This window comes from Rhinatrema bivittatum, chromosome 5, assembly GCF_901001135.1.
Source record: "Rhinatrema bivittatum chromosome 5, aRhiBiv1.1, whole genome shotgun sequence".
Taxonomy (NCBI): domain Eukaryota; kingdom Metazoa; phylum Chordata; class Amphibia; order Gymnophiona; family Rhinatrematidae; genus Rhinatrema; species Rhinatrema bivittatum.
Genome location: NC_042619.1, coordinates 21,005,846 through 21,033,718, shown reverse-complemented (window position 1 = coordinate 21,033,718; position 27,873 = coordinate 21,005,846). Strand labels below are relative to the sequence as shown.

Genomic DNA, 27,873 nt, shown 5'->3' with positions numbered 1-27,873 from the left:
CTACCCAGAAGCAACAATGGCAGCTCAGTATGAAAGATGCCCATCAATCAGTACAGTCAATGAATTCGGTTTGTGCTCTCTGTGCACTGCTATCCAACTGTGGGTGACAGAATCACCCGTGAACAGTCAACAGCTGGCAAAAGGAATCCTTTCCTGCAGTTCTTAAGGTGTACTTCACTCAACTTTCACAGACACCAATGCATTTCATTAGTAGTAAGCATAATTTCCAAGAGCCTGAAAAGTGTGATTTTATAAAATGGAAAAAAAAAATCCATTGGAAAATCCCCAATTTTCATCATCTTTTTGAAGAATATCATGTAACAGTGAAAGCTGGGTAGTACAGTGCTGCAAAACATTAGATCCATAGCCCAGAACTTGCGCCTTGACAAAGTCACTCAAGCTCCTTGTGCCAGAATGAAGACAGGAGGCACCTTATGATGCCATCGCTGTAATCAGCAACCTTCTGCACTATTGTACATGTTCAGAGTGTGTAGGCTTTTTTTGGTTTGAATATTTAGTCAAAGACCACAAACATTGTGCAAAGTAGAGAACACTTGTATCATTTAGCAAGTGAACACATCAATAGAGCTGCCAATGCCCACAGTCCCCACCTCTTCACAATAAACTGATAATCATACCCAAACCAATCCCAAACAAAATGACCAGAATCCATTCATCTCTCGATCATACCACATTTACTCGTTCCAAGCATATTTATTTAAATGCCAGACGAAACTGAGTCCGGCCTGTCAGTAGAGCACATTCTTGAAGCCAAAATTTATAATACAATATTGGAAGTTTTTCTTGGTGAAAAGGGTATCTTAATATCTCGTTGAATATATTATTGATCATAAGTTGCTCCACACGTTAATAGTTGGTAATTATGCCCCGCCCAAGTTGCCAAAACTACTTTTTTTTAGCCAGAGTCAAGCCCGAGCTTTTGACACCATAAAACAGAATAGGCAAAAGTCCCAGCCTCTATTTAGCATTTGAGGAAGAGGTCAAAGATACAGAATCTGAAACCTTGAGCCCTACCTAAATCGGCTTCATGTAAGATGTTGCATGGTGTTTCTCTGGTATTTGAATCAAGCATTCCATTTGTCCCTAAAATTTGGAAAAGAAATAGAGGCCAGAAACAAAATCCCACAGATTTATTCCACTTTTCTTTCATACTTAATCATGAACAGACCAACCCTTCCCAGAACGGAAATTATCCAGCCATCGAAGAAAAGGTGAAACGTTACTTAAATTTGAAAACTTTAGGTATCCTCCTCCAAGTCTGAATCAAAGAACTAAAAAGTGACCCATGACTCCCCTAAACTAGTTTGAATCTCTCTATAATGTAATACATTAACCAAAGAGCTCACATTTTCTTTCCTTATAAGGGGAACATTACATTTGCTTGACTGATGGAGTAAGTCAGATACTAATTTGGCATAGCAAACCCTGGCAATTTTCCAGCACCAGATACATTGTATTACTGCAATTTAACCAATTGAAATGTTTTTTTTGCCTGACCCCAACAAGGACTCATTTGTAATGGATATAAAATCTTAGGCAAAATTACCATTTTGACTAAGGTACAGTGATCAAAGCAGGACAAAAGTAAACCTGCCATTTAATTAAGACTTAATGGGGTCCCTATTTAGATAATCTGGATAAACTTACTCGTTTAACTTTGGAGATGTATTCAATAGTACAGCTGCACTTTTAAACGTAGCCGGCTAACTTTAGCACTGCTCTTTGGCCTGCACAGATATTTTTTTTTCTTTTCTCCCCTTTGTTTTCTTTTTAGAGCCTCTAGCAGAGAGTTTAAAATCTATTTGCTGATATGCTTTCATTTCTCAGAGAGCCAGAAGCTGCTAGCCCAGAGAGCACCGGTGTGATCAAGGAATTTGGATCTTTCTCTGGACTAAAAATTATTCCAAGTCAGTGGCCTTACATTTGGAAGGGTCCCTCGCAAATAGCTGGGGGGCTCTCTCTTCCCTTGTAGTTGGGCAGGGGAGTCTTGTTTAATTAGATATCCAGATAGCTGGGCTGCATTCCAGGAGACAGAATTTAAACATCAGAGGTACTTTTGGACATATTGAGAAGATAGTCAGAAGAATTTAGTCAGTTAACTCAGTAGTTAGTCAGTTAAATGATTATTTGAGCCCTTAGCAGGCTAATAAGTTAGCCGGATAGAATTTATCTGGATAAATTAAGGATGTTTGAGGGGCAATACTAAGAGGAGTTGAGTTAGCCAGCTAACTAGATTTAGCCAGCTCCGAAGGGTGACAGTGGGCATCCCAACCTTGCCCCCTCACATGATGTCAAGTGACGTGCCCCGATAAAGGCAAAAGGCTGTGCCCCTTTGTACTCCTTAGTGAGCCTTGGGACCTTGACTCAGTGCAAGTAAGTGGATTAAAATTTTTTTTAACTTACGTGACTTAATATGCTCTTATGACCTCTAAGATTCCAGCTCCATCACAGGCTGAATTAGTTCGGCCTATAGCTGTGTGGCACAAGGTTTCTCTGGAAATACGTCAGACAGGAAGCTATTTAAAGTTTATAAATTGTTGAAAGCCTAGCTATTTGTAGAAGCTTTTGGAGTAGTACTAGATAATCAGGAATGAATTACAGGTAGAGCTGATGTTGAAAAAAATCTTTGTTGCTTTAAGGAGTAGTCAGGGGTTTATTAGAAACTCTTCAGGTTTTTAAGATATTAAATATCTTGCTCATTAGGAGAGCAGTTCATTTGATTATTTTATTAAGAATACTTTTATATGTATTTATGATGAATTGTACAGCTGTTTTTGTTTTTTTACCAGGAGATTGAGTGGATTGTTTTAAATATCTCGTGTTTCATTCTGTACTAGTTGGTTTCTGGAATAATGGGGTAAGGAGGAAGGTAGTATTACTGTAAACTGCTTGGAGATTGTGTGTTAGGCAGAATATGAAATTGAATAAACTAAAATAAAAGTTAACAAAAATGATAAAGGCTCCCTTATGAAGAAAGCTTAAACAGGTTAGGACTCTTCAGCTTGGAGAAGAGATGACAGAGGGGATATGGTAGAGGTTTATAAGATCATGAATGGGATGCAAAAAGTAAATAGGGGATGGTTATTTATCCTTTCAAATTATTAGATCGTGCACAATCAAGCTGCGGAATTTGTTGCCAGAGGACATAGTGAAGACATACAGGCTTAAAAAGGAGTTTGGACAAGTTCGGAGGAGGAATAATTCATAAACCATTATTAGACAGGTAGATTTAGAAAAGCCACTGGTTATCCATGGGAGAGCGCAACAAGGAATGGATCACCTTGGTAGGTTCTACTGAGTGCTTGTGTCCTGGATCGGCTACTGTCTGAGACAGCAAGCTGGGCTTGATGGACCTTTAGTCTGACTCAGTACATCATCCCATATTTTTCAGTCATGGACGATTCTAATACCTTTGAAGGTCAGAATCTGCAATGTTCCTAGTCATAAGCTGTATTCAGAGGGTCTGGGACATAACTGAACAGAAAACATTCATTTTCTTAATCTTTGATTTTTAAAAGACCCATAGAAAAAAAATTGTAAATGTCAACTTCTGACCTTTGAGTGCTTATGAGCCCGAACTCCCGTTTGAACAAACTCTGCTTTCAGATAAAATAAATGTACAGAAAATATTCACACACACAAATGATTGACCACCAGTAAACCCACATCTGGAACCTTCCCCTGAACCACAGAAGTGTACAGCAGGTACCGTAACACGACACGTTTGGTCTCATCTTCATATCAACCTGTCATGGCTCAGAGCAGTGTGAAGGCACTCCGGTTATCAGCTGCAGCAAAACCAGAACCACTCAAAAAAAAAAAAAAAAATCTGCAACAGGGTCATGTTGTGGTTTTCTAGAGCAGCCTCAAAAAAGCAGCATTAAAACCATGCAGCATCAACTTTGTAAAAACCAGATAGACAATTAGCAAAAAGTGATTGGATTTGGGCTATGTGTATACACAAAAAAAAAATATCACTTCCTTGTCTCATATTTGATCGATATTTATTTCAGGACATGCCATGTCAAAAGAAAAAACAAAGTCCTTGTTTTTAACAATATTGCATTAAAAAAGCACTTTACAATCCTGTTCTTCCTTTAACACAATCTGAGTTCCCACAGGTACGGTCTAAAGCTACTTTTTCCTTTTCACCTCTGGTCTCTTCTAAAATTCAGAGCTCGAGCCTCTTCTGCACGATGGTAGGTGACCAAGCTACAGAACATCTTTTTGGGAGGGTAGTGTACACGATATGTGCACGCAGCAGGGGATGTGGGAAATTAGTTCTACAGTGATACGAGGGGGAGGGGGCCAGCTTGGTTTTAGTTTTTCACGCACAGAAAATGCCCTTAAGAACTAAGCGACACTTAGTGTTATAAAACTCACAATTTCCCTTTTCCTGCACTGAATGTGTTTCCATATGCTCCACGCTGTCTGTGCATAACGGGTTCACACAAAGTGCTAAACTAAACCCATAAAATGGAGGCAGTTCTAGGATGATGGGGTTTCGGGAAGCTACGGTTTGCAACGATAGCATGAAACTTTCAACTGACTTCTCTTAAAAAGAAAAAAAAAAAAAAAAGACCCTTTCCATCCCCTCCCTCAACAAAAAAGCCCTTGAAACAAGAAAAACATTAAGCAAGAAAATAAATACCAAAGAAAAACTGGTTAATTATAGCCAACTAGTTAAATATAAAACCTAAGTCATTGGTTCGTTAACCAAATTATACAGATATAAATGAAAACGAAACCAGTGTGGAAGACCCAATGTAAAAATGCAAAAAAGAGGCATAGGCCTGCATAATTATATCCAATGTCCCAACCTCAATTAGTTTTACAGAGCTACTCCGTAGGCTTACCAGTAAACTCTAGCCTCTAACTTAGAAACAAAAGGCGAAATTGCTAATCCCATCGGAAACCTGACGTTTCTCATTGTTTATAATCTTAACACCAAATACTGTTTCTAATTTTTTATTTTTTTTTTGCCAAATTTATGGAAAGACTAATCAAAATGTTTATTTTTCTAATTTTAAGAGCAATACTGTGCAGTTTAAAAATCTCCCCTTTAAAAAAATTCTCCCTGGAGCGCACAGTCTGGATTTCACATTTTGATATCATAATTAATAACTTAACTTTATTGGTGTTGCGCATTAAAGAATAAAATGCATTTAAAAGTTAGAAACACATTCACCAACGTTCCCTTGTTTGTGTCTCCTGCAGAAATGGCTCTGCAGCCTGTACCCTGAATGAGAGATGTTTTAATTCACAGCAAAATAGTAACCTGGTACTTTAACCCTCTGCCTTGGAATCTTCCAAGCATTTGTGTGCCATTTGTTTAGGGAGATAACAGTTTGTTAGGTCAAAACCCCTGCTCTTAAAGCCCATAAGGAGGCGGCCTTTCCCACAGCTTCCACAAAACAAAATAAAAATAACCGGATCTGGGTTTCAGCTGGAAAGTGGCTGAAAGTATCTTTGCACAGTAAGGAAATTAAGATTCTCTCCCGAACTGGTTTCTTTTAGGTCAAACACCTGAGATCAGCCAATCCCAGTTCATTCATATGACAAAGTCATTGAGCAGGTATGTACACAATATATTGTGTAACTACTGCTCCCTGATGCAAGGACAAAAATCTCAAAACTACTTGTGTCTCATTTCAAAGTGCATTATTCTTCTAATATTTTAAAAAAGGAACATGTTAAGAAAATGTACCTATTTAAGTTATAACTGGAATATGTTGACACTTTCTGGCTTTTTTTTTTTTTTTTTTAAATGAAGACACTCGACATTTTCTTTTTTTTTTTGTGCTTGTGAAGCTTAATAGATCATCTCCACGAGACAGCCAGCAATGATGGATTGCAATACATTATTACTGAGAGGGCGAGCTGGGGGATGGGCACGTTTGTGGGAGGGGAGGAGAATCAAGCCGATATTCACACTGCAGTCAATGATGAGTAAAAAGGAAGAGAGAAGCACTGATGTTCTCCAGAACGAGAAAGAGGGGGGCACAAGTGGTATTAGCAGGAGCAGCCGCTCTCACTGACTGGCGGTTCTTGAGGCTTTTCCAGTTTGATGTCGATCACTGAGAGACCACAGTTAAGGAAAATGAAGAGCTTAGCTACATGCTAGTATGTGCACTGCTAGATCACATGTTTCAAGCACTTGTTCTCCAACAGGTGTTTAAAGCATCTCACCCACATATAACTTGTTTTGTCTTTAAAGTACAAGATGGTGAAGGGAAGCAGGAATTGGAAGAATATGGTATTACAAAAAAAACCCCAAACAATCCTATTTCTCATTTTATGAAGTGCTAGGTGTATTGGTGTCTGCACTTGCTGGTGAGTTTTATCAGAAAACCATTCCATGTTGTCACAAGGTCAACAGCTCAACATCAATGTAAACAGACATGCATAGAAGTCTATGATAGTATTTTTTTTCCACTTAAGTATATGGAACTAGCAGAGGTACTGGCACCAAAACAGTGACAAAATGTAAGCATGCTTGGACAGACACAGTATATATATATATATATATATATATATATATATATATATATACACATACATATACATATGTGTGTGTGTGTGTGTGTATACTAGTTCCATACACACACACACACACATATATATATATATATATATATATATATGTGTGTGTGTGTGTGTTTGTGTATACTAGTTCCATACACACACACACACATATATATATATATATATATATATATATACACATATACACACACACACACACACCACTGCACTGTGTCTGTCCAAGCATATTTATATATATACACACACAAATATTTGTGCCTCCCTGTAAACCGTTGTGATGGTACATAACTAAACGACGGCATAGGAAAAATTTTAAATAAATAGATATTGGGAGGGGACTTGAGTGTTGGTTCAGTCATGTGGAATGTTAGAAGGTCAAGAGAGAAGAGAGAAAGGTCAAGAGAGGGAGGAGGGATACAGTGGGCTACAAACCAAGAGACCAGGGTTCGAGTCCCACTGTCGCTCCTTGTGACCTTGGGCAAGTCACTTTGCCCTCCATTGCCTCAGGTACAAACTTTGGGGCAGATTTTCAAAGGGATACGCGCATAACCCCCGAAAAGCTGCCCCTGCGTGTGCCGAGCCTATCTTGCATATCTCGCGTATGTCCCGGGGCTTGCAAAAAGCGGCGTGGGCGGTCCGGGGCGCGTGGCCTGAGCCTGAAGTCGCAGAGAACCAGAAAGAAAGACAAGTGGGTAGACTGGATGAACTATTAGTAACGACAGCAGAAAAGGACCAGATAGCCTATCCAGTCTGCCCAGCAAACTTCCCATGGTAGTATCTGCGTTTCTTCCAATAGTAGCAACTGCCACTCCATGCAGTTATCCCCAAGCTCTATGACAATGGTAGTAATATTTACAATCAAAACCAAGCAGCTGTCAAACCCATAAATTACTACTAGCAACATTTTTACAGGGTGAGAAGCCTTCTTGATAATTCAGACAATGCTGCTTGACGTTCTTTGCTTTGGGACTTGGTCATATAAGTTGTCTTGTGCTTTTTCCTTTATATCTGCGTGTCAGTATCCATACCATAAAAGTCAGGGCCCATGTTGGTTGTTGCCTGTATACATTTCTTCTCCACTACGGACACTATCAAAGCAAGGAGCGATGTTGCAGTTGCGTCAAAACTATCAAGGCTATTGATTGAGGGTAGTAATCCCTATGCCTTCTATTAAGGGTAGTAACTGCTGCTCCATGCAGGTTACCCCCCATGTACCCTCGTCTTTATTTCTGTCCTCTAGCAATCCACAATGTTTATCTCACGCCCCTTTGAATTCATTGACGTTTCTTCTTCACCACCTCCTCCAGAAGGGCCTTCCAAGATTCCACCACCCTTTCCGTGAAGAAGTATTTCCTGACTTAGTCATCTTCCCTGCAGTTTCATTTTGTGACCCCTGGTTCTACTGTTTCCTTTCTGATGAAAACCTTTCTGGTATATTTATTTATTGGCTTTTTTTTATACCATCATTAAGTAATTACCATCACAACGGTTTACATCAAGGCACAGAAAACATTAAATATATAAAATGAATAAAAAATATTAAAAGTGCCAATACATTAAGATCCGGTTACAAAGTACAATATCATTTAAAAATCTACTTGAATGTCTATATGAATGTCTATCATATCTCCCCTGCACATCCTCTCTTCCAGGATATACATATTTAGATCCTTTAGCCTTTACTCAGAAGTCTTCTGATATAGATCCCACACCATTTTGGTCACCCTTCTTTGGACTGCCTCCATCTTGTCTCTATCCTTTTTGAGATACGATCTCCAGAACTAAATATAATACTTCAGGTGAGGCCTCACCAAGGACCTGTACAATGGCATTATCACCTCCTTTATCCTGCTGGTTATTCCTCTCTATATAGCCCAGAGTTCTTCTGGTTTTAGCTATCACCTTATCAAATTGCTTCACCATCTTCAGATTGCCAGATACTATTACCCCAAGGTCTTTCTCTCTTGGTCTGTGCGCATCAGTGTTTCACTCCCCATCATATACAGCTCTTATAGATTACTGCATTCCAGATGCATGATTGCACTTTTTGGCATTGAATCCCACTGCCAAATCTTCAACCACTCTTCAAGCTTTCCTAAAACACTTTTTATTCTCTCTGGACATGCCTGAAAGAATACTCTTTGCAGATCTTGGTACCATCTGCAAATAGACAAACTTTACCTTCTATCCCTTCTGCAATGTTATTCACAAAGATATTGAACAGAATCAGTCCCAAAACCGATCACTGTGGCACTCTGCTTAACATGGTTCTCTCTTCAGAGAAGGTTCCGTTTCCAATTACACACTATCAACCAGTTTGTAATCCAGTTTGTAATCCAAAGAATACTCTTTGCAGATCTTGGTACCATCTGCAAATAGACAAACTTTACCTTCTATCCCTTCTGCAATGTTATTCACAAAGATATTGAACAGAATCAGTCCCAAAACCGATCACTGTGGCACTCTGCTTAACATGGTTCTCTCTTCAGAGAAGGTTCCGTTTCCAATTACACACTATCAACCAGTCTGTAATCCACGCAAATATCTTGGCACTCGCTCCCAAGTTTCTCATTTTATTCACAAGCCTCCATAGCGGGACCATATCAAAAGCTTTGTTAAAATCCAATAAATCACATCAAACGTTCTTCCTTGATTCGATTCTCTAGTCACCTAATAAAAAAAAATAAAAAATCAATAAGAATGGTCTGATAGGACCTTCTCCTGGTGAATCCATGGTGCCTCAGTTCCAGCAACCTACCTGATTGTAGATAGTTCATTATCCTTTCCTTCAGCAGAGTCTCCACTAATTTCTCCATCACAGAGATGAGGCTAACCAGCCTGTAGTTTCCAGCCTCCTCTCTATCACCCTTGTGAAGAAGGATCACAACTGCACTTCTCCAATTTTGCTGCACCACTCCCGTTTCCAGGAATCTATTAAACAGGTCTTTCAGAGGACCAGCCAGCACATCTCCGAGCTACCTCAGTATTCTGGATGTACCTCATCCAGCCCCATGGCCTTGTCCACTTTCAGTTTACTTAGCTCATCCTATGCAATTTCTGCTACAAACAGTGTTTTGTCTACCCCCCTTATCCATCTATGGACTTGTCATCCAGCAACAGTCTTTCTCCAGGGTCTTCTTTAGTGAACACGTAAGTGTTTAATATTTTCATCATTTCTTCGTCTCTCTCCACACATTGCTCCTTGTCACCTTTCAGTTTCACTATACTACTACTTCAAGCCTTCCTTCTTTGATGTATCTGAAAATTTTTGAATTTTGAATTTTCTTGAATTCTTTTGTAGTCTCCCTCAATTTCACCAGATATTCTTACCTGTGTTCCTCTTTTTGGGATCTTTTATACTCCTTGAATGCTGTTCCTTTTGTCTTTATTTTTTCAACCACCTTCTTTGAGAACCAGATCAGTTTCTTTTTCTTCTTACTTTTGTTTACTTTTCTAACATACAGATTTGTTGCCACTATAATAGCTCCTTTTAATTTGGCCCACTGTTCTACCTCACCCATTTTCTCCCAGTCTTCCAGTTCTTTTTCCAAGTACATCCCCATTTTGACAAAGTCCATATTTGTGAAATCAAAAACTCAGGTCTTCATGTGAGTTCTCTGTATCCTATTTGCGATATCAAACCATACTGTCTGATGATCACTGGTGCTCCAGAGGTCCTTATAAGCCATTTTCCACTATGTTATAAACGTAAGGACAGACAACAAGCTGTACTCTAGCCATAATGACCAGATAACTTACTGGACACTGAAGTTTTTGTACAGAAACAAAAATGTCACACTTGTTAATTCTGGTTCTGAGAGACACTATATACTATTCAAGAGCAGGTAACTTGTATTTGCTATATGGAAAGAGGAGACTAATCTGTTAATCTGTTATTAGCATGAATGCTCTTCATCAGCATGCCAGTACCACTTTTCCCAAGTGGTAATTTTCATTACTGTGACAGGCAGATCCAGAATTATCTATGGAGACTAGCAGAATACATACACAAGATACTCTTCTTTTTTGGTCCTTCACATCAACTGGACAAGTTTCTAGAAGAAAAAATATCACAAGGGAAAGGTACTAATACCATTTTTGTTTTGACCCAGTAGTTTCCTCTTGCTCTGTGTGTACTTCCAGCTCAAGCAGAACCAAACTTGGGATCTGGCACCATGAGCCTTCATTTACAGCTACCAGTGGGTTCTTCCTCTATTTTATATCCCTCCTACCCCCAACATACCTAGTGTAGACATTATGACAACAGTCCCTGGCATGCAGCCAAGGACTAGTACTCCCTTCTGGAACCCTGAATCCAATTACCTGGTGTCACCCTTAAGCAAGGACCATGACTTCCTCTCACTCGGCGGCTGGGAACGCTGCCTTTAAAACATCCCCAGCTGACCCGTGGAGCAGAAGACCCGACTTTGGGATCAAACCATGGACGTTTCGAATCCAGTGATTCAATATTTGGTGACAGAAGGGCATTTTCTTTCACTACATGATTAACTACAAATGCACTGTTTCTTTGCTTAGACAACTGTTAGGCAATCAGAAGGTTGGCCATTGAGCTTCTTTCAACCTGAACGTTTTGTTGGCATTTTATTGTATTTGTTTTATTGTCACTCACTATGAACACTTGTTTGTGTAGGAGTGTAAGAAATGCAAATAAAAATCTAACCCAGCGATTCCCAACCTTATGTCATGGCACACCTGGCACTGAGTATGTTTCATTGTGGCACACAACCACCTTCACAATCATCTTCTCTTCCCTAAACCCCACCTCTGGCATCATCACCTTCCCTCTCCACCTTGCTATCACTCTCCCTTTCCTTTTCCCCCACCATGTCATCTTCCTTTTCTAGACACCCAGCCCCTCTAGCCCTTATCTTCCCTCTTTCCCACCTACTGCCATCATTACCTTCCCTCCCCTCTTCCTCACACCCCTATATCTCATTCATCTTTTTCTCCCCCCCCCCCTCAGCATATTTAGCTGTTTCTGCCCTCCCCCCCCCCCCAAAGCCAGCACAGGTTTGAGCAGCACTTTGCTGCTGCTGCTTCCTCCTCTGCCGGCTTGCCTCTTCAATAGCAACAGCAGGAGGCCAGCGTGTCCTGCAAGAGAGCTAGCAGAGAGTGAAGCAGCAGCAGCAGATAAGACGCTGCTCTCCAATGCCCTCTGCTGGCAGAAGGACATCCTGCAGGCCAGGAAGGCAGAAAAACACAAGACTGCTGGCAACTCATCTTTTCATACCTGGCTCTTCTCATGGCATACCTACAAGTCAGTCACAGCACACTATTTAAATTTATTTACAGACCGTGCCCTCCAAAGTTCGGGGCGGTGTACAAAAGTACATTCATAAATAAGAAAATAAAAAGATAAAGTGGGAAAACATAAGGATAAATAATTAAAACTAACATAATTGAGTCCAAATAAAATAAAACCCATCGTGTAAAAGATACAACAAAGATAAAACAAATATATGTCTAGGGCTGGGATTTGCATAGATCTTTGAAAGCTTGTCTAAAAAGATATTTTAGTGCTTTCGTAAATTCTCTAGGATCAGAAAGCTGCCTTAGTGGAGGGGGGATAGTGTTCCAGGTAATGGAAAATGAATGTTAACAAGTGACTGCTGGTCTAGTGGATCTTGGAGATGGCACCTGAAGTAGCAATTGATTTTGTGAAGGGGTGTACAAATGCAAAGTCGAAGAAAGCTAACAATTTTTATTATACATGAGATTATGTATGACGACTAAAGTTTTATATTGAATGCACCATTTTAATGGTAGCCAATGTAGATTGTAGAGTACTGGAGAAATATGATCATGTAATTTGGTACTGGAAGGTAGACATGCAGCTGCAGTATGTGCCAGTTGAAGCAGACAGAGTGCAGATTGAGAAACCAGAATAGAGAGAACTGCAGTAGTCTAAACCTGTTAATAGAGACTGAAGAACTGTGCGAAAGGCACTGTGATCCAAATTTTAACTTGGCTTAGTTTTACAGGTTTTTAAGAGACTTTCAAAGGAACTTGAAGCTATGAACTTTCTGATTCCCTCTTCTCACCCACCTCTAGAATCTCTGGGGACACACCATGGTGAAGCACTGTACGGAAGTTTCACATACATTTCAAGAATTGGAATGGACAGTTTTACAAGTAGTATAGGCATCCCACTCTGCTGGCGAGGACTCTGTGATCCTCAATCGTACAGAACAGCGGATCATTTTTTAATTAAACACTGTATCTGCACATGGCTTAAATGAAGCCATAGACTGGTACACACTGATTCATCTCTCTGTCTGTATCGGGCAATGCTAGGATCATGATACTAGCCATCATTTTCCACCACTGTCTCTTTAAATATGGCATCTATATATACAGATGATTCAACTATACCAGGACTCTAACGGGAGTCTAATTTAACTACTTAAAGTAAGATCTATGCTAATCCCTTTTGATTAAATACTTGACTTCAAACACACTGTGTCATCCTTTGCCATTTTCTATTTTTATCATGTATTTGTTTTGACATGTTGCTCTCGCTTGCCTTCTTTAGCATTTGATACAAACTTCCAGCTATGCATAACAAACTTTAGCTTCTCTCATGCCCCTGATGCAGATATCAAAACACTGCTACAGTGTCAGCCGGGCTATTTTGGAAGAAATTAGTAAAAAAAAGATGCTCTCTTCTATCAGACAAGTGTTTTTATCTGCAATAAAAAAATGAAAGAAAAAAAACTGATACGGGTGACCAATGATTATACAAAATGATTCACATTGCTTGAATGTCAGTCACTGACTAATGAGTGCGGTCAGTGTCTGAATATATGAAGGTCACAAACAAATTTAGTATAGATTGGTCTTATTTGAGATGAATTCTCACTTTGTGGGCTGTAAAGAGAGGTATAACCAGCAGGAAAAAAGAGGTGATAATGCCCCTGTACAGGTCATTGGTGAGGCCTAACCTGGAAGTACTGTGTTCAGTTCTGGAGACCGTACCTCAAAAAAGATAGAGACAGGATGTAAGAGGTCCAAAGAAGGGCAACCAAATTGGTGTGGGGTCCACACCAGAAGACTTATAAAATGAAACTGAAGAACCTAAATATGTATAGCCTGGAGGAGAGAAGGGACAGGGAAGATGTGATAAGACAATATCTTAAAGGTACTAATGATGTACAAGAATTACACCTTTTTCGATGGAAGCAAAGCAGTAGAACCAGGGCTCATTATATGAAGCTTCAGGAAGAGGAAATATTTCCTCATGGGAAGCTTGCTGGATGCATGGAACGCCATTCCAGAAGAGGTAATGAAGACAAACAGTAATGGAATTCAAAAGGGCTTGGGATAAGCACAGAGAATTCCTAATGAAAATGAATGTAAGGGGTAACACTTGCATGGAGTGGCAGTTACTAACCCTTAAGAGAAGGCATGGGGGTAACCTGCATAGAGGGGCATTTACTACCCACAAAAAACAAAGTTAACACTTTTAAAAAACCTTGCTGGGCAGACTGGATGGACCTCTTAAGTCTTTCTGCTGTCATTTACTACGTTGCTATGTTAAGACTTCAGAAAAATGTGTGCTCTGCAAGGAAGTATTTGCCACTGACTCAAGCTGTGTAACTATTTTTTGTTATGTGGAATAAAATAAAGGTTTAACAATCTGAAATGAAAGGTAGATTTAATGTCTGGGTCAAAACAAGGAGTGTTCTTATGACCATGTTTATCTTGCTAGAGGAACTTAATATTCAAAAAGCATATTTTTTTTTATAAGACTGAAATGGGAAAGTCACTAAGTGCAATGAGAGTTAAAACCAAATCCTACAGTGGTAATTACGCTCCTTGCTCTTGGATGGGAAGATTTTGACTCCTTGCAGAAATCTTGTAACATCAGGGTGAGAACCCACTAAAATGTTGCTTATTTTATATCTGATAGCAACGATGGCTGCATTCTGAACTTTCAGTGAACTCCAGGATAAGTGGAGATCAAATACACTGCACAAACTCAAATATTAGGAAGAGGCTATATTGAGAAATTACTGCTTACTTGATAATTTCCTTTTATTTAGGACAGTCAGATAAATCCAGAACAAGTGGGTTATTTATGCACTTTACCAACAGATGGAGATGGAGCAAACTAACATCGCAGTATATATACCCCTGCAGTGATAGCCTGCCAGTATTCTCTACAAAAGCAACAGTGGACAGACTAGCAAAACTTGATTAAACAGATAACCATTTCAATACTTAGCCAACAGGCAACACTGAGCTCAGACAAGAATGTAGTAACACTAGTCTAGGGGACTGGACAAAGAGCAAGTTTGCTCACCGTAAACGCTGTTTCCGTGGATAGCAGGGTGAATTAGCCATGTAATCTGGGGATCGTCCTCCAGTCCTCTAGGTGGTGGAGTTCCTCCAAGCACACAGAGCTGATCCCTGTGAGCCTGCCTGTGCATATAACCACGTGGTTCCCCCCCCCACTTCAGTCTGTTATCCAATCTTGCATATATATGGTCCGGAGACTATCCGGGGAGGTGGGTGGGAAAGCATGGCTAATTCACCCTGCTATCCACGGAAAATACTGTTTATGGTAAGCAAAATTGCTCTTTTCTGCAGATAAGCAGGCTGAATTAGCCATGTGATCTGGGGAGTCCCTAGCTAGCAGGTTGAGCACCCCCTGATCTCTGGAATGATGTTAATCCATTCCGGTTCTTATCCCATCCTTGCGGACAGTCTTCATCAATGTTTCTGGCCCAAGGAACGGCTTGGCCCACCATTGCATCTGTGGTTGTCTGCTGGTTACGGCAGTAATACAATGTGAAGGAATGCAGTGATGACCACATAGTGGCTTTACAATGTTGAGAGGGATTTTCCTTTTTTTTTTTTGGATACTAGTCACACCCCTCGATCAGTTTTTGGCAGGTCGCTGGGGATGACATATGCAGAAGGCGCACCATGGATTTGACTTGATGCTTTCTGTGTTGATCGTGAAAGACCTGTGCAGTGAACCAGATGTCTGGTCCCTGCTTCCCCCCAGACATGGGTTATGCATGTGGAACGATGTATTGGAGGGAACCCTTGGACTTCCCGATTACTACCTTGATTGGGAACAAGACATAGCCCCAGTAACATCACAATATTTGTGGGCACTCCTACCCTTCTTGCTGAAGAGGGTCTAATCAGCAGTTCCATTTGGTCGGTCGGTTTGCTACAACTGCAGGTAGTCTACCCGAGAATGGATCACCAAGAATTTATACCCTATTCCCCGAGTAGTCCCTCTGGTCTTCCAATCTCTCAGAAACGGGCACTGAGAGAATGCCCAGAGGTCTGAGACCTAGGCTACTGCCCAGCAGCATCTAGAGATATCCGCTGGGCGATGACTGCGCAGTCAGCTGTGACCCTGCTGTTGCCATCCTCTGGAATTTATCCCCGAAGTTCAACAAACCTGATGTGGTACTGTGCCACCTCTGTGGTCGAAGTGGCTTCTGTGCCCTACAGATGACAGACCATTCCCCCCCTCCCCCCCCATCGCATGCCACTGCTTTTTTTTGGGGGGGGGGGGGGGGGGCTTTATCTGGCGGCACCCACGGACTGGTTCGAGCGTTAAAGGCATTCATCGTATGGAATGTATCGTTATACAAAGGTTTCCAGGTACTAAGTGCCCCCCCTTGTAGGTGTGCACGCAATTAAGAAACATGGGAATTACCGCTGTGCAGCTTTGAGGGTGGAACTGCCTCTCCCTGCAGCGGTCTGATAGCTCATGGCTGTTGCCTATGACAGAGGTTGGAGGGGGAATTCCCCACCTGGAGATTTCCCAGCCCTCCAGGCTCCTTTGCTGAACTGTCACTGCGCTCAGATCGGCTTCTGTTTTAACAAAATGCTCTCCAGGAACTGGGCCAGGCAGTGTGCCCAGTTTATCCCAGGAAACAACCTAGCAAGCCGGTGCCCCTGGCAGAGCTGGATGTCCAGGTCTTGAGAACACTGGCGAAGGGCAATTGCTGCCCCCTTGCGGCAGTACACGGTGTGTCCATAATTTCTGGACTCAGGGCCAGAGCAACATACAGATAGAGAGCATATCGCATCTCCCAGGAACACTTGGTAAAGCCAAATAAATTTCAATTTGTACTATTGTACTGAGACTGAGTGTTCTTGTTGCTCTGGCCCTGAGTCCAGAAATTATGGACAGGTGTTGTGTCCAAACGTACATGACCTTCCTGGGTGGTTCATTCGTAGCTGCTCCCTTTGAGGTCGTAGCAATGCAGACAGCTACACCCAGCTGTGTATCTGACAGGTCCTCCTCGATGGGAGTTCAATACACCGGCCTCCATGCCTCTGTGTTAATAGCTAGGTTTGCCGGCTTCGGGGCCTTGGCCACTGCCCCATCTCTGATGCCTCGGCGCTGCCGAGTACAACACATGGCGTCCTTTCAATGCGCCTTCTCAACGTGTCCATATCTATATACCAAGCTGTGTTACTTGTGGTATTGCAGGGCTGCAATCTGTATGCTATATATTTCTTTTCTTCTCTTCTATCTTCAGGAGCAGTAGAGGTACTGACTAGCACAGAGTATGTACAGGCAAGCTACTGATCCTACTAACCCAGGACAGCAGCATGTCTGCCTTTAAAGAAAGGAAATGACCTTCCTAGCAAGTACAGCTAGGATGATCTTAGGGCTCCATGTTTAGAGGGACCGGCTGAACCAGCTCTGACTGCTGTTTGGTCCGATGGTCCCCAGCACTCCGATGTTGCGTCGATGCGTCGACCTAGACGCCCACTCTGGTGCTTCATTGGCTCACATGTCTATTAACGATGCACCGGCCACTTAAATGGAGACCATCCCCGGCACTGGGAGGTTCCTCCGAGGAAGGCCTTCCCGACCCTGCCCTCAGGTAGTCCCACTAGGGGCCCATAGGAAGGGTATTTCTTATAAAACTTCTCCTGCTGCTTTTCCCATCGAGGCGTATAGCAGGCTTCCATGAAAAAAATCCATCCGGCCTGGGGTAAGTCCCGGCTGATCTGGGTCCCTGCACCCTTTCTGTTCCTGCTGCTCCAGGTAGCATAGAAGGCAGGCCGATCTGGGGTCCTCTATACACTCCCTCCTCTGATGCAGCTCCAATAGCTCAGAGGGCATCCACCATTTTGTGCAGCAAAGGCAGCTGTGTGGCTGTAAAGGAGGTGCTTCACCTTGGCAGGACCCCTAGGCCCAGGAGAGCTCCAGGGCCACTGCAACAGTCCTACCCCTGCCAAATGCAGGGCTAGGAGGGAGCTTCACCCAATCCTGAAACAGAAAAGAGAAAAAAATTAGTGAGAGGAGACTGTGTGCACCATGCGGAGAAACAAAAGATTGAAGTGGGCGGGGAACTAAGTGGTTATATGCACAGGCAGGCACACAGGAATCAGCTGTTTGTGCTTGGAGGAGCTCCACCACAGAGGACTGGAGGACAATCCACAGATTACATGGCTAATTCAACCTGTTTATCTGTGGAAAACACTTACCAGTAATCCCTGTAACACAGCCATGGAGGAGGACCATAATACAACTATTCGGCAGTCCTAAAGAAAAGGAAATTATCAGGTAAGTAGTAATTTCTCATTTCTTAGCGTCCAGTCAGATGAATCCAGAATAAGTAGGATGTACCCAAGCTACTCCTGAATAGAGCGGGAGGCTGCCTGCGGTCCAGTCAAAAACACACATGCAAAGGCTGCATCCTCCTGTGCTTGCACATCCAGACAATAATACCTGGAAAAAGTGTGTAACAAGGACGTCGAGGCTTGGCAAATGTCGACAGGAGACAGCTTCATTTCCGCCCATGACACTGTTTGAGCTGCAGTGGAAAGAGCCCTGACCTGAGTAGGTAACTGCTTCCCAGCATCAACATATGCAGCTGTGACTACCTCCTTAATCCAGCGAGCTATTGTAGCCCGCGAGGCTAGCTCTCCCTGCCTAGTACCACTGTGAAGGACAAACAGGCAATCAGTCTTCCGTAAAGGCTTAATAACCTCCAGATACCAACAGACTCCCCAGAAGAATGCTGGGATGCATAGAGAGAGGAATATCGAGTAAGAAAAGGGAAGTGATAATCCCCTTGTACAGGTCCTTGGTGAGGCCTCACCTGGAGTACTGTGTTCAGTTCTGGAGACCGTATCTACAAAGAGACAAGGACAAGTTGGAGGCGGTACAGAGAAGGGCGACCAGGAAGGTGGAGGGTCTTCATCGGTTGACATACGAGGAGAGATTGAAGAATCTAAATATGTACACCCTGGAGGAAAGGAGGAGCAGGGGTGATATGATTCAAACTTTCAGATACTTGAAAAACTTTAACGATCCAAAGACAATGACAAACCTTTTCCAACAGAAAAAAATCAGCAGAACCAGAGGTCACGAGCTGAGGCTCCAAGGAGGAAGACTAAGAACCAATGTCAGGAAGAATTTCTTCACGGAGAGAGTGGTGGATGCCTGGAATGCCCTTCCGGAGGAAGTGGTGAAGTCCAAAACTGTGAAGCACTTCAAAGGGGCATGGGATAAATATTGTGGATCCATCAGGTCCAGAGGACGCATATAAAGAGCAGGTAGTAAAATACTGCACGGAGCGGCAGTAGCCACAGAGGCATTCACGGAGCGGGATGCCAGTGGCCAGTGGTAGGTGTCCACCTTCATGGAGCGGAAGGATGTAGGGCTGTCATCTCCCAATTAAATAAAAAACAAAAACAAAAAACAAAACAGGGATGGGATCCATCAGGTCTAGAGGACACATATAAAGAGCAGGTAGTAAAATACTGCACGGAGCGGCAGTAGCCACAGAGGCATTCACGGAGCGGGATGCCAGTGGCCAGTGGTAGGTGTCCATATAAAGAGCAGGTAGTAAAATACTGCACAGAGCGGCAGTAGCCACAGAGGCATTCACGGAGCGGGATGCCAGTGGCCAGTGGTAGGTGTCCACCTTCACGGAGCGGAAGGATGGAGGGCTGTCATCTCCCAATTAAATAAATAATAAAAAAACCCAGGGATGGGATCCATCAGTTCTAGAGGACGCATATAAAGAGCAGGTAGTAAAACACTGCATGGAGCGGCAGTAGCCACAGAGGCATTAACGGAGCGGGATGCCAGTGGCCGGTGGTAGGTGTCCACCTTCACAGAGTAGAAGGATGAAGGGCATCCATCTCCCAATTAAAAAAAGAAAAGAAAAAAAAGAAAAAAAAAACAGGGATGGGTTCATGGGCTTATAGGTATTACCAATTATTAGGCTTTTCAATATTTGATGATAGTTAATGTGACTTTCAAGGCATTCTTCACTTTCGGTGCATGTCCGGCATGACTCCTTGCTTCAATGACAGGGGAAAAGAAAAACTGATACTTCACACATTTCCAGCATTGCCCTCTGCTTCATGGCAGAGAGCTATGCTGCCGCTTACCCAACTAATCAAACTTAATATTTCACTTGGAAGCAGCTCCAGCACTGCTCTCTACATTAATGGTGGGGGTGAAAAGGGAATTAGAACATAAGGTTACTAAGAGCCAAGAGAAACAGTTAAGTATGAGAACAAATGTGTGAAGCTTGCTGGGCAGACTGGATGGACCGGTTGGTCTTCTTCTGCCGTCATTTCTATGTTTCTATGTTTCTATGTTTCCTCTACGTCTTTCTTTGTCCAGAGAAGGCAGGGAGGTGGACTTTCAAGTGAAAGTCAGTGACCACCTTCGTTAGAAAAGAAGGAACAGTATGCAGCTGTACCAACCCTGAAGTCACCTGGAGGAATGGCTCCCAGCAAGCCAGGCCTGCAGTTTGGAAACCCTATGCGCAGAACAAATTGCCACAAGAAACACTTTTTTCTAGGTCAATAACCACAAGCTCAGGTTACACATCGGTCTAAATGTAGGGCCAGTTAAGAAATCCAATACCAAATTAAGACTCCATAAGAGCACCGGAAACTGCAAAGGACGACAAAGATGTGTCACTTCTTTCAGGAAACTGGTCACATCAGAATGTGCCGACAAGGATCCACCATTTACTTGACCTCTGAAATAGGCAAGAGCCGTTACTTGTACTTTTAAGGAATTGAGGGCCCAAGCCTTCATTCAAGCCATCCTGCAGAAGTTCTAAAATCAGTGGGATCTTGACCCAACAAGGAACAGTACCTTGATCCTCACACTAGGCCTCAAACACTTGCCAATCCTGCATATAGGCCAAGGAAGTAGAGAACTTTCTAGCTCTTAGCAAGTTAGAAATTGCTGCCGCAGCGTATCCATATTTCAGCAAGCGAGCCCTTTCAAGGGCCATACCATAAGACAAAATAGAGTTGGATCTTTGTGAAGAAGACGACTCTGCCGCAACAGATCCTTGTTCGCCGGAAGCCAAAGGGGTGATTCCACCAGAAGCCACCGCGGATCCGCATACCACGGTCTCCTTGGCTAATCTGGAACAAACAAGAGCACTATCCCTCTGTGGAGCTTGATCCTTCGGACTAATCTGCCCAACATGGGCCATGGAGGAAGGTGTACAGCAACTTGTCTTCCGGCCACTCCAGCACTAAGGCATCTATCCCCAACGACTTTGGACCTCTCCTGCGACTGAAGAATCGCTAAACTTTCGCACTGTGAGAAGTAGGCAGGTCTAGAAATGGGAGACCCCCAGCAATCCAGAATCAGCTGAAATGCCTTGTTTGATAGCGCTCATTCTCTTGGGTCCAGACTTTCCCTGCTGAAAAAGTCTGCTCTTATATTGTCTTTTCCTGCTATATACCACATCGCTATCCAAAAAACCAAGCGTGACTACTATGCCACCAAAATACACCAATACACATTTAACCCTAAGGCCCTCTTCAACTATGTCACATCTCTTACTAAACCTATCACCCCACCCACTTCCGAAATAGACACCAGTGCAAAGTGTGAAGAGCTAGCCCATTTTTTCCAAAACAAAATTGCTAACCTACTCCTCAGGTTCCCACCTGCTTCCACGCCCATGACATCCCTGCCCAGTACGAGTAAGCCCAGCACCTGTAAGTCCATCAACCACCACCAATCCCCTAAACATACGCTATACACCCTGGACACCACATCACCTAAGGAAATAGTGTCTATCCTTAAAAGAAGTAAGCCTGCATCACACCCCTCTGATACCATCCCCACCAAGGCACTCCTTACCATTCCCGACATCATTGCACAACCCTTATCAGATATCATAAACTGCTCCTTATCCACCGGCACAGTTCCTGACACACTGAAACACGCAGTAGTCAAACCCCTTATCAAGAAGCCTACACTAGACCCCAAAGACCCTTCCAACTACCGTCCTATATCCAACCTTCCCTTCATCGCCAAAATTATGGAAAAAGTAGTAAACGCCCAACTTATGGAATACCTAGAAGACAACTGCATCCTCCACTCTTCCCAATTCGGCTTCCGCAAGAACCTGAGTACTGAAGCCCTCCTGCTTTCCCTTACAGACTCCCTCCTCATTGGCCTTGACCAGGGACACAACTTTCTCATAGCTTTCCTAGACATCTCAGCTGCCTTTGATACGATAAGCCACAATCTCCTCATCACCAGTCTCTCAAACATAGGTATCTCCAACACAGCCCTCCTCTGGTTCAAATCCTACCTAGCCAACAGACGCTTCTCCGTGAAACTGAGCAGCTCTGAGTCCTCTCTTTTCCCTCTCGCTCAAGGAGTACCCCAAGGCTCCTCTCTCTCCTCCACCCTCTTTAACATCTATCTCCTTCCGCTCTGTCATCTTCTCTCAGACCTTGGCCTCAAATTCTACATCTATGCTGATGATGTCCAGATCATCATACCCCTCCATAAAACCCTCTCCGCTACCCTAAGCTACTGGGAGGAATGCCTTACATCCATCAACTCCCTACTCGCCTCCCTACAGCTTGCACTCAATGCCTCCAAAACAGAGCTCCTCCTCGTCCACAACCAAACATTTAAGCTTCTACCCTCTAACGACCCTAAGACCCTTTCCCTAACTGCTCAGCCTGCTGTCCGAAACCTTGGTGTCCTAATCGACCCCCTCCTGAACCTAAAAACTCACATCAGTTCCATCCTGAAAGGAGGTTTTTACAAACTTATCATCAAAAAGCTCAAGCCACTACTCCACACTCATGATCTCAAAACAGTTGTCCAAGCCACCATCTCATCCAAGCTGGACTACTGTAATGCCCTATACCTTGGACTCCCTCACTCTACCATCAAACCCCTTCAAATACTTCAAAATGCCACGGCAAGACTCCTCAGCAACACATGCAGAACAGACCACATCACCCCGGTCCTCAAGGACCTGCACTGGCTCCCCATCTCATTCCGTATCCTGTTCAAAACCCTTACCATCGTTCACAAATCTATTCACAAGAGTGACTCCTCATGGCTCACCGAACCTCTCCAACTCTCCCAATCAACACGCCCTACCAGAGCAAACCTCGCCTGCACATTGCAAATCCCACCCCTCAAGAAGGCCCGCCTCTCCACAACCAGGGACCGGGCCCTATCTATCGCCGGTCCAACCCAATGGAACACCCTCTTCCTGCCCACCTCCGCCTTGAGCCATGCTCCATGAATTTCAGAAAAATGCTCAAAACATGGCTTTTCCACCAGGCCTTTCCAGACTAGCCCCCCCTCCCTCTATTCACCCGACCCCCCCTTCTTTGATGTAAATATGTTTATCCTCTTACCCATTTCTTCTATGTAAATATGTTCATACCCACCCCAAATCTTTATAATCACGTTATCTTCTACATATCATTTTTTTGCAATCTTTGTAGATATGTTCATATCCCTCCACTCCCCCCTCCCCCTTCTATCCTAGCTTATCTGGCTCCTCCTCATAGCCTCTTCGCTGTTGTTTATTGTTCCCTTTTTTGCCCCCCTCCCTGTTTAATGTAATTTCTACCTTCGTTATGATGTAAACCGATATGATGTGTATTTTAATGTCGGTATAAAAAAGCTGTTAAATAAAATAAATAAATAAAATATATGTGAGGCTGAGATCATCTGGAGATGTAGTTCCGCCCATTCCATAAGTTGATCTATCTCCTGTGACACTTGTTGGCTCTTGGTTCCTCCCTACCGATTTATATAAGCCACAGTTGTTGAGTTGTCCAACATTATCTGGACCACTCGAGCCTCCAGCCTGTTGCCTAACTGCAAACATGCCAGTTGGACTACCCTGGCTTCCAAACAACTGATGTTCCAGAGAGACTTCTGCATCCCAGCGCCCATGCGCTGTCAGCTCTTGACAGTGAGCTCCCCAACCATGGAATCTTGTATCTGTCATCAGTACTAGCTAGTCCGGTGGTGCCGGGGAAATTCCCTTCTTTAGATGATCCAGCTGTAGCCACCACTGCAGTCAGGAGACGACCTCCATCAGCAGATGGAGATGAATCGAATAGTCCAGAGACTGTGGGTTCCACGCAGACAACAGGAAGCACTGAAGAGGACACATACTCTCTCACCCATGGTACCACTTCCAGGGTTGCCACCATTAAACGAAGTATCTGCAGGTAGGACCAAAAGGTCGGTCGCAGAGTGTTCATCAATAGACGTAGTTGTGCCATCAAATTCTGAATGTGATCTTCTGGCAGGAAAACCTTGCCCTGCTTCATATCGAACCGAACCCCAAGGTATTCCAACAACTTAGAAGCCTGAAGACTGCTCTTGACCAGGTTCACAAGCCAGCCAAGCTCCTGCAATAGGGAGATCACCTTGCGGGTCACTAGGTGACTCTCCTCCAGCGACTTGGCTCAAATCTGCCAGTCGTCCAAATACGAGTGTACTAGGATCCCATCCTCTCTCGATTCTGCCACAACTACCACCACTATCTTGGAAAAGGTCCTGGGATTAGTGGCCAGACCAAAGGGCAGTGTCAAACTGCTAATGACATCCCAGAACAGAGAACCGCAGAAAGATCTGATGCTCTAGTCGAATGGCGTTTATTTTTTAGTCCCTCTGGCATTTATTTTTGCCAGAGGGAGAGGTAATTTGCTTTTAGTAATCCCTGAGTGGGAATTGAACCCTGGCTTCCCTGGTTCAGGGCCCATTGCTCATAGGCTACTACTCCACTCCAGAACCTTTACCCAGACCTAAATCTGGCTTACTGAAATCAGAGAAAGATAGTTCTCCCTGAGCCTCCAAACAGCACTGGCACAAGTCAGTGGGCATTCCTGGTTGAGATGCCCAAATATGACAGGCAGTGCAAAGAGAAAGGCACTTAGGTTTCTTAGATATAGGCACCTTTAGGCCAGTAGCACATTGAATGGCAGCTGGAAGTGTGCGTCTAGTTTTTTTTTAAGCATCCAACACCTAGGTGTCCAAGACTTAGAATAGGCGCCATAAAAATTAAGCACACAGCAATGCTCAACTTGTGCAACTTTTAACTCTGTTGCACAGACTACTAGGCCTACCTAAGCATCCAAAAACTGGAGACAACTTGGACTCACAGCTAGATGCATACACCAAACTGACAAACCTGTAAAGGGCAGCCTAAAGAAAGCAAGCAAAATGCCATTGAGGCCTACCATGTGGCACACAGCGAAAAAGACTCAGAGCGGGGCCTAGCCTATAGAAACTGCTCAACCCCCCAGGCTGCCCACATCCCTCGACCTCCCACGGAGCGGGAGGTATGTTGGAATGGTGTGCTGAGCATGAAGACCAGGGGAAGGAGGAAGCCCTACAGCAAAAACACCCTCCTCCTTTGTCCCTGTATTTTTTTTTTTAAAACTTACCTGAGCTCAGCCTTACCTGGCTGAGTATAGAGACTATCTCCAGCTGCGGGGGGAGAGGGCATTTGCCATCACCGCCACGCTCAACTGTTAAGCAGCTGAAAGGCAGCAGGTGCAGGAAGCCAAGTCCACACTGGCTGAAAAAAACAGCTACTGGACCAAGACACGCATCTGAGGGACCACAGAAATCACCTCAAGAATTCTCAACTGGGGGAGGGTCCTTTTGGTATCACTGCAGGAGAATGGGGCAAATTTTCCTTATTTCTCCTTTTTTAAATTGAAGCAATCCCCAGTAGGGAGATGCATGTCCACCATCTGCTGGAGACGGAGAACACTGGCAGGCTGTCACTGCTGGGGTATATATACTGTGACATTAGTTTGCTCTGTCTCCATCTGCTGGTAGAGGTGCATAAGCCACTTGTTCTGGATGCTAAGAAAATTATTTATTTATTTAAAGAGTATTTGGATAATTTGCCATATTTTGTAGGAAGCACTTTGAATAAAAGATTTCTGCAGTTTATTATAAATCAATGACTCAGTTACAAAAATCTCAATATTCTATAGGCCCTTTAAACAGTCCAGCCAATAGTAGCAGTGATAAAGGTTAAGGTGAAGAAAGAGTCTTGACAGCTGAGAACTTTACAGGTTAGAATTATTGGGACCATCTGGCAGTACTGAGTATCATACACATGAAGAGAACAGCTCTAAACTATTAATAGGGGCCTTCTTTTTCAGTTTTTATTTTTCCTGATAATTTTTCAGTGTTTATTGCAACACGAGCAAAAATATTTACCCAGAAAAATTCGAAGTCTCTTTTTCCTCATTGATTTCTCATTTTTTTCTTGTTGTAATAATGCTAAGTTTCCAGGAAAAACAAACACTCAAAATGAAGGTCCTCAATTATTAAGTGATACAGCTTTTGATTTGGAGGTCACTTCTCCAGAGCTCTCAGACTATAACCAGACTGTACATGTCTAAATTCTCTCCTCATAACCATAGGGGTCAATGTTCAGTTGCTGGCCAGATTGCAAACGGGCCGATTCAGTATGGTGTGCTCGGCCGAGTGCACCTTAAGTTCTCGTTTGGCTGCACTTTTTCGTCATGCTATTTTTACCCTTTTATACAGTAAGGAGTAATAGCACATGGAAAACGCGCGGCCAACACCCCCGAAACTAATAGCGCCCGCAACATGCAAATATCATAGCGATATTAAGTTGGAGGCCTCAAAAATTTAAAAAAATTAAAAATCTGCCATGGCCCGCGGGTTGTAAGATGGATGCTCAATTTTGCCGGCGTCCGTTTTCCGAACCCGTGGCTGTTAGCGGGTTCGACAACAGACGCCAGTAAAATTAAGCGTCTGCTGTCAAACCCACTGACAGCCGCCGCTTCTGTCAATAAGGAGGCGCTAGGGACGTGCTAGTCTCCCTAGCGCCTCCTTTTTACCGCAGGCCCTAATTTGCATACCTTTGCTTCCTGAATTGCGCGCCCAGGAGAGTGGCCTGAGCGGGCACTCTGCTGTGCGGTTTACTGAATCGGCTCGAAAGTTAGCTAAACTTATTCAGTTAACTTTGTAAGGATATTATTCAGCAGCACTGCTAAACATACCTGAGAATTTTAAAGAAAGCTGGATAACCGTATCCAGCTAACTTTAGGATTACTCTCTCTCACGACCACAGTTAGCCAGATAAATTATCTGGCTAACTGAATATCAGAGTTAGCTTTATAACTTATCCAGCTAACGTAACTCTGCCCTGGAACACCTCTAGTTGTTAGGCTACAATCTGGCTTAAATGGCTAGAGTTGCCAAATGTCTTAATTTTTCCTGGATTGTACAGATTTTTGGGGAACTGTACTGAAGGAAGGAAGGGCTAAAATGTTCAGAAATGTCTCAATTTTAGCCCTCCAGCTGCAGGTTAGCATATCCTTCCCTTCACTTGTACAATACAGTTAGTGCTTTACTAGGTGCTATATTCAATACCCATTTAATACATTTATTTTATGTAACCTGCACAGACTTGAGCCCAAGATTTAATCATAAGCTAAAAAAAAATATGTTACAATAGTAGTTTGGCCCCCTGGACTGGTAACAACATTTTTTTTTTTTTTTTTTTTTAACGGATAAAGGAATTTTGTGAGCTAGTGGTCAAGATATGAGGTTCCAAAGGGGTAGACTTAAGAGTAACATCAGAAAATATTTTTCACAGAAAGGATGTGGACGTATGGAACAACTTCCCATTAGAGGTGATAGAGGCAAGAACAATAATTTATGAAAATATGGGACAAATACAGAGGATCAGTGAATGCCAAGAAGTGAGGGAAAGTCATATCAACTGGGGTCTACGGTATTGTAGCAGGAGGTAAATTAGGCAGACTAGATGGATCCTTAGCTATCAGTTTGTGTTTTTCTAATGGTGAACAGTAGCAAAAAATAAAAAAATAATGTGCATAAACCACATCAGTAAAGATAATAAACAGCATCTCCAAATGTTCAGAAACTTGATGGCTGAAAGCTGGCAACCCTATGAGTGGCGGAAATATTCAAAATTCGGCATTTAGCTGGATAACTCACAGATTATCTCAATAAATGCTGTTGAA

At 43.1% G+C, this 27,873-nt stretch overlaps 1 protein-coding gene across 2 annotated transcripts in view; it reads right to left on the bottom strand.

Annotated features, from left to right (window-relative positions):
• Positions 1 to 4,947: 4,947 nt before the first annotated feature.
• The window catches only part of RAB6A (RAB6A, member RAS oncogene family), a 274,025-nt gene continuing 251,099 nt past the window's right edge, over positions 4,948 to 27,873 (bottom strand). For both annotated transcript variants that reach the window (XM_029602119.1, XM_029602120.1), the window contains exon 8: positions 4,948 to 6,098. In XM_029602119.1, coding sequence (XP_029457979.1) covers positions 6,034 to 6,098 — 65 coding nt within the window. In that variant the 3' untranslated portion in view covers positions 4,948 to 6,033. The remainder of the gene's footprint in view (positions 6,099 to 27,873) is intronic.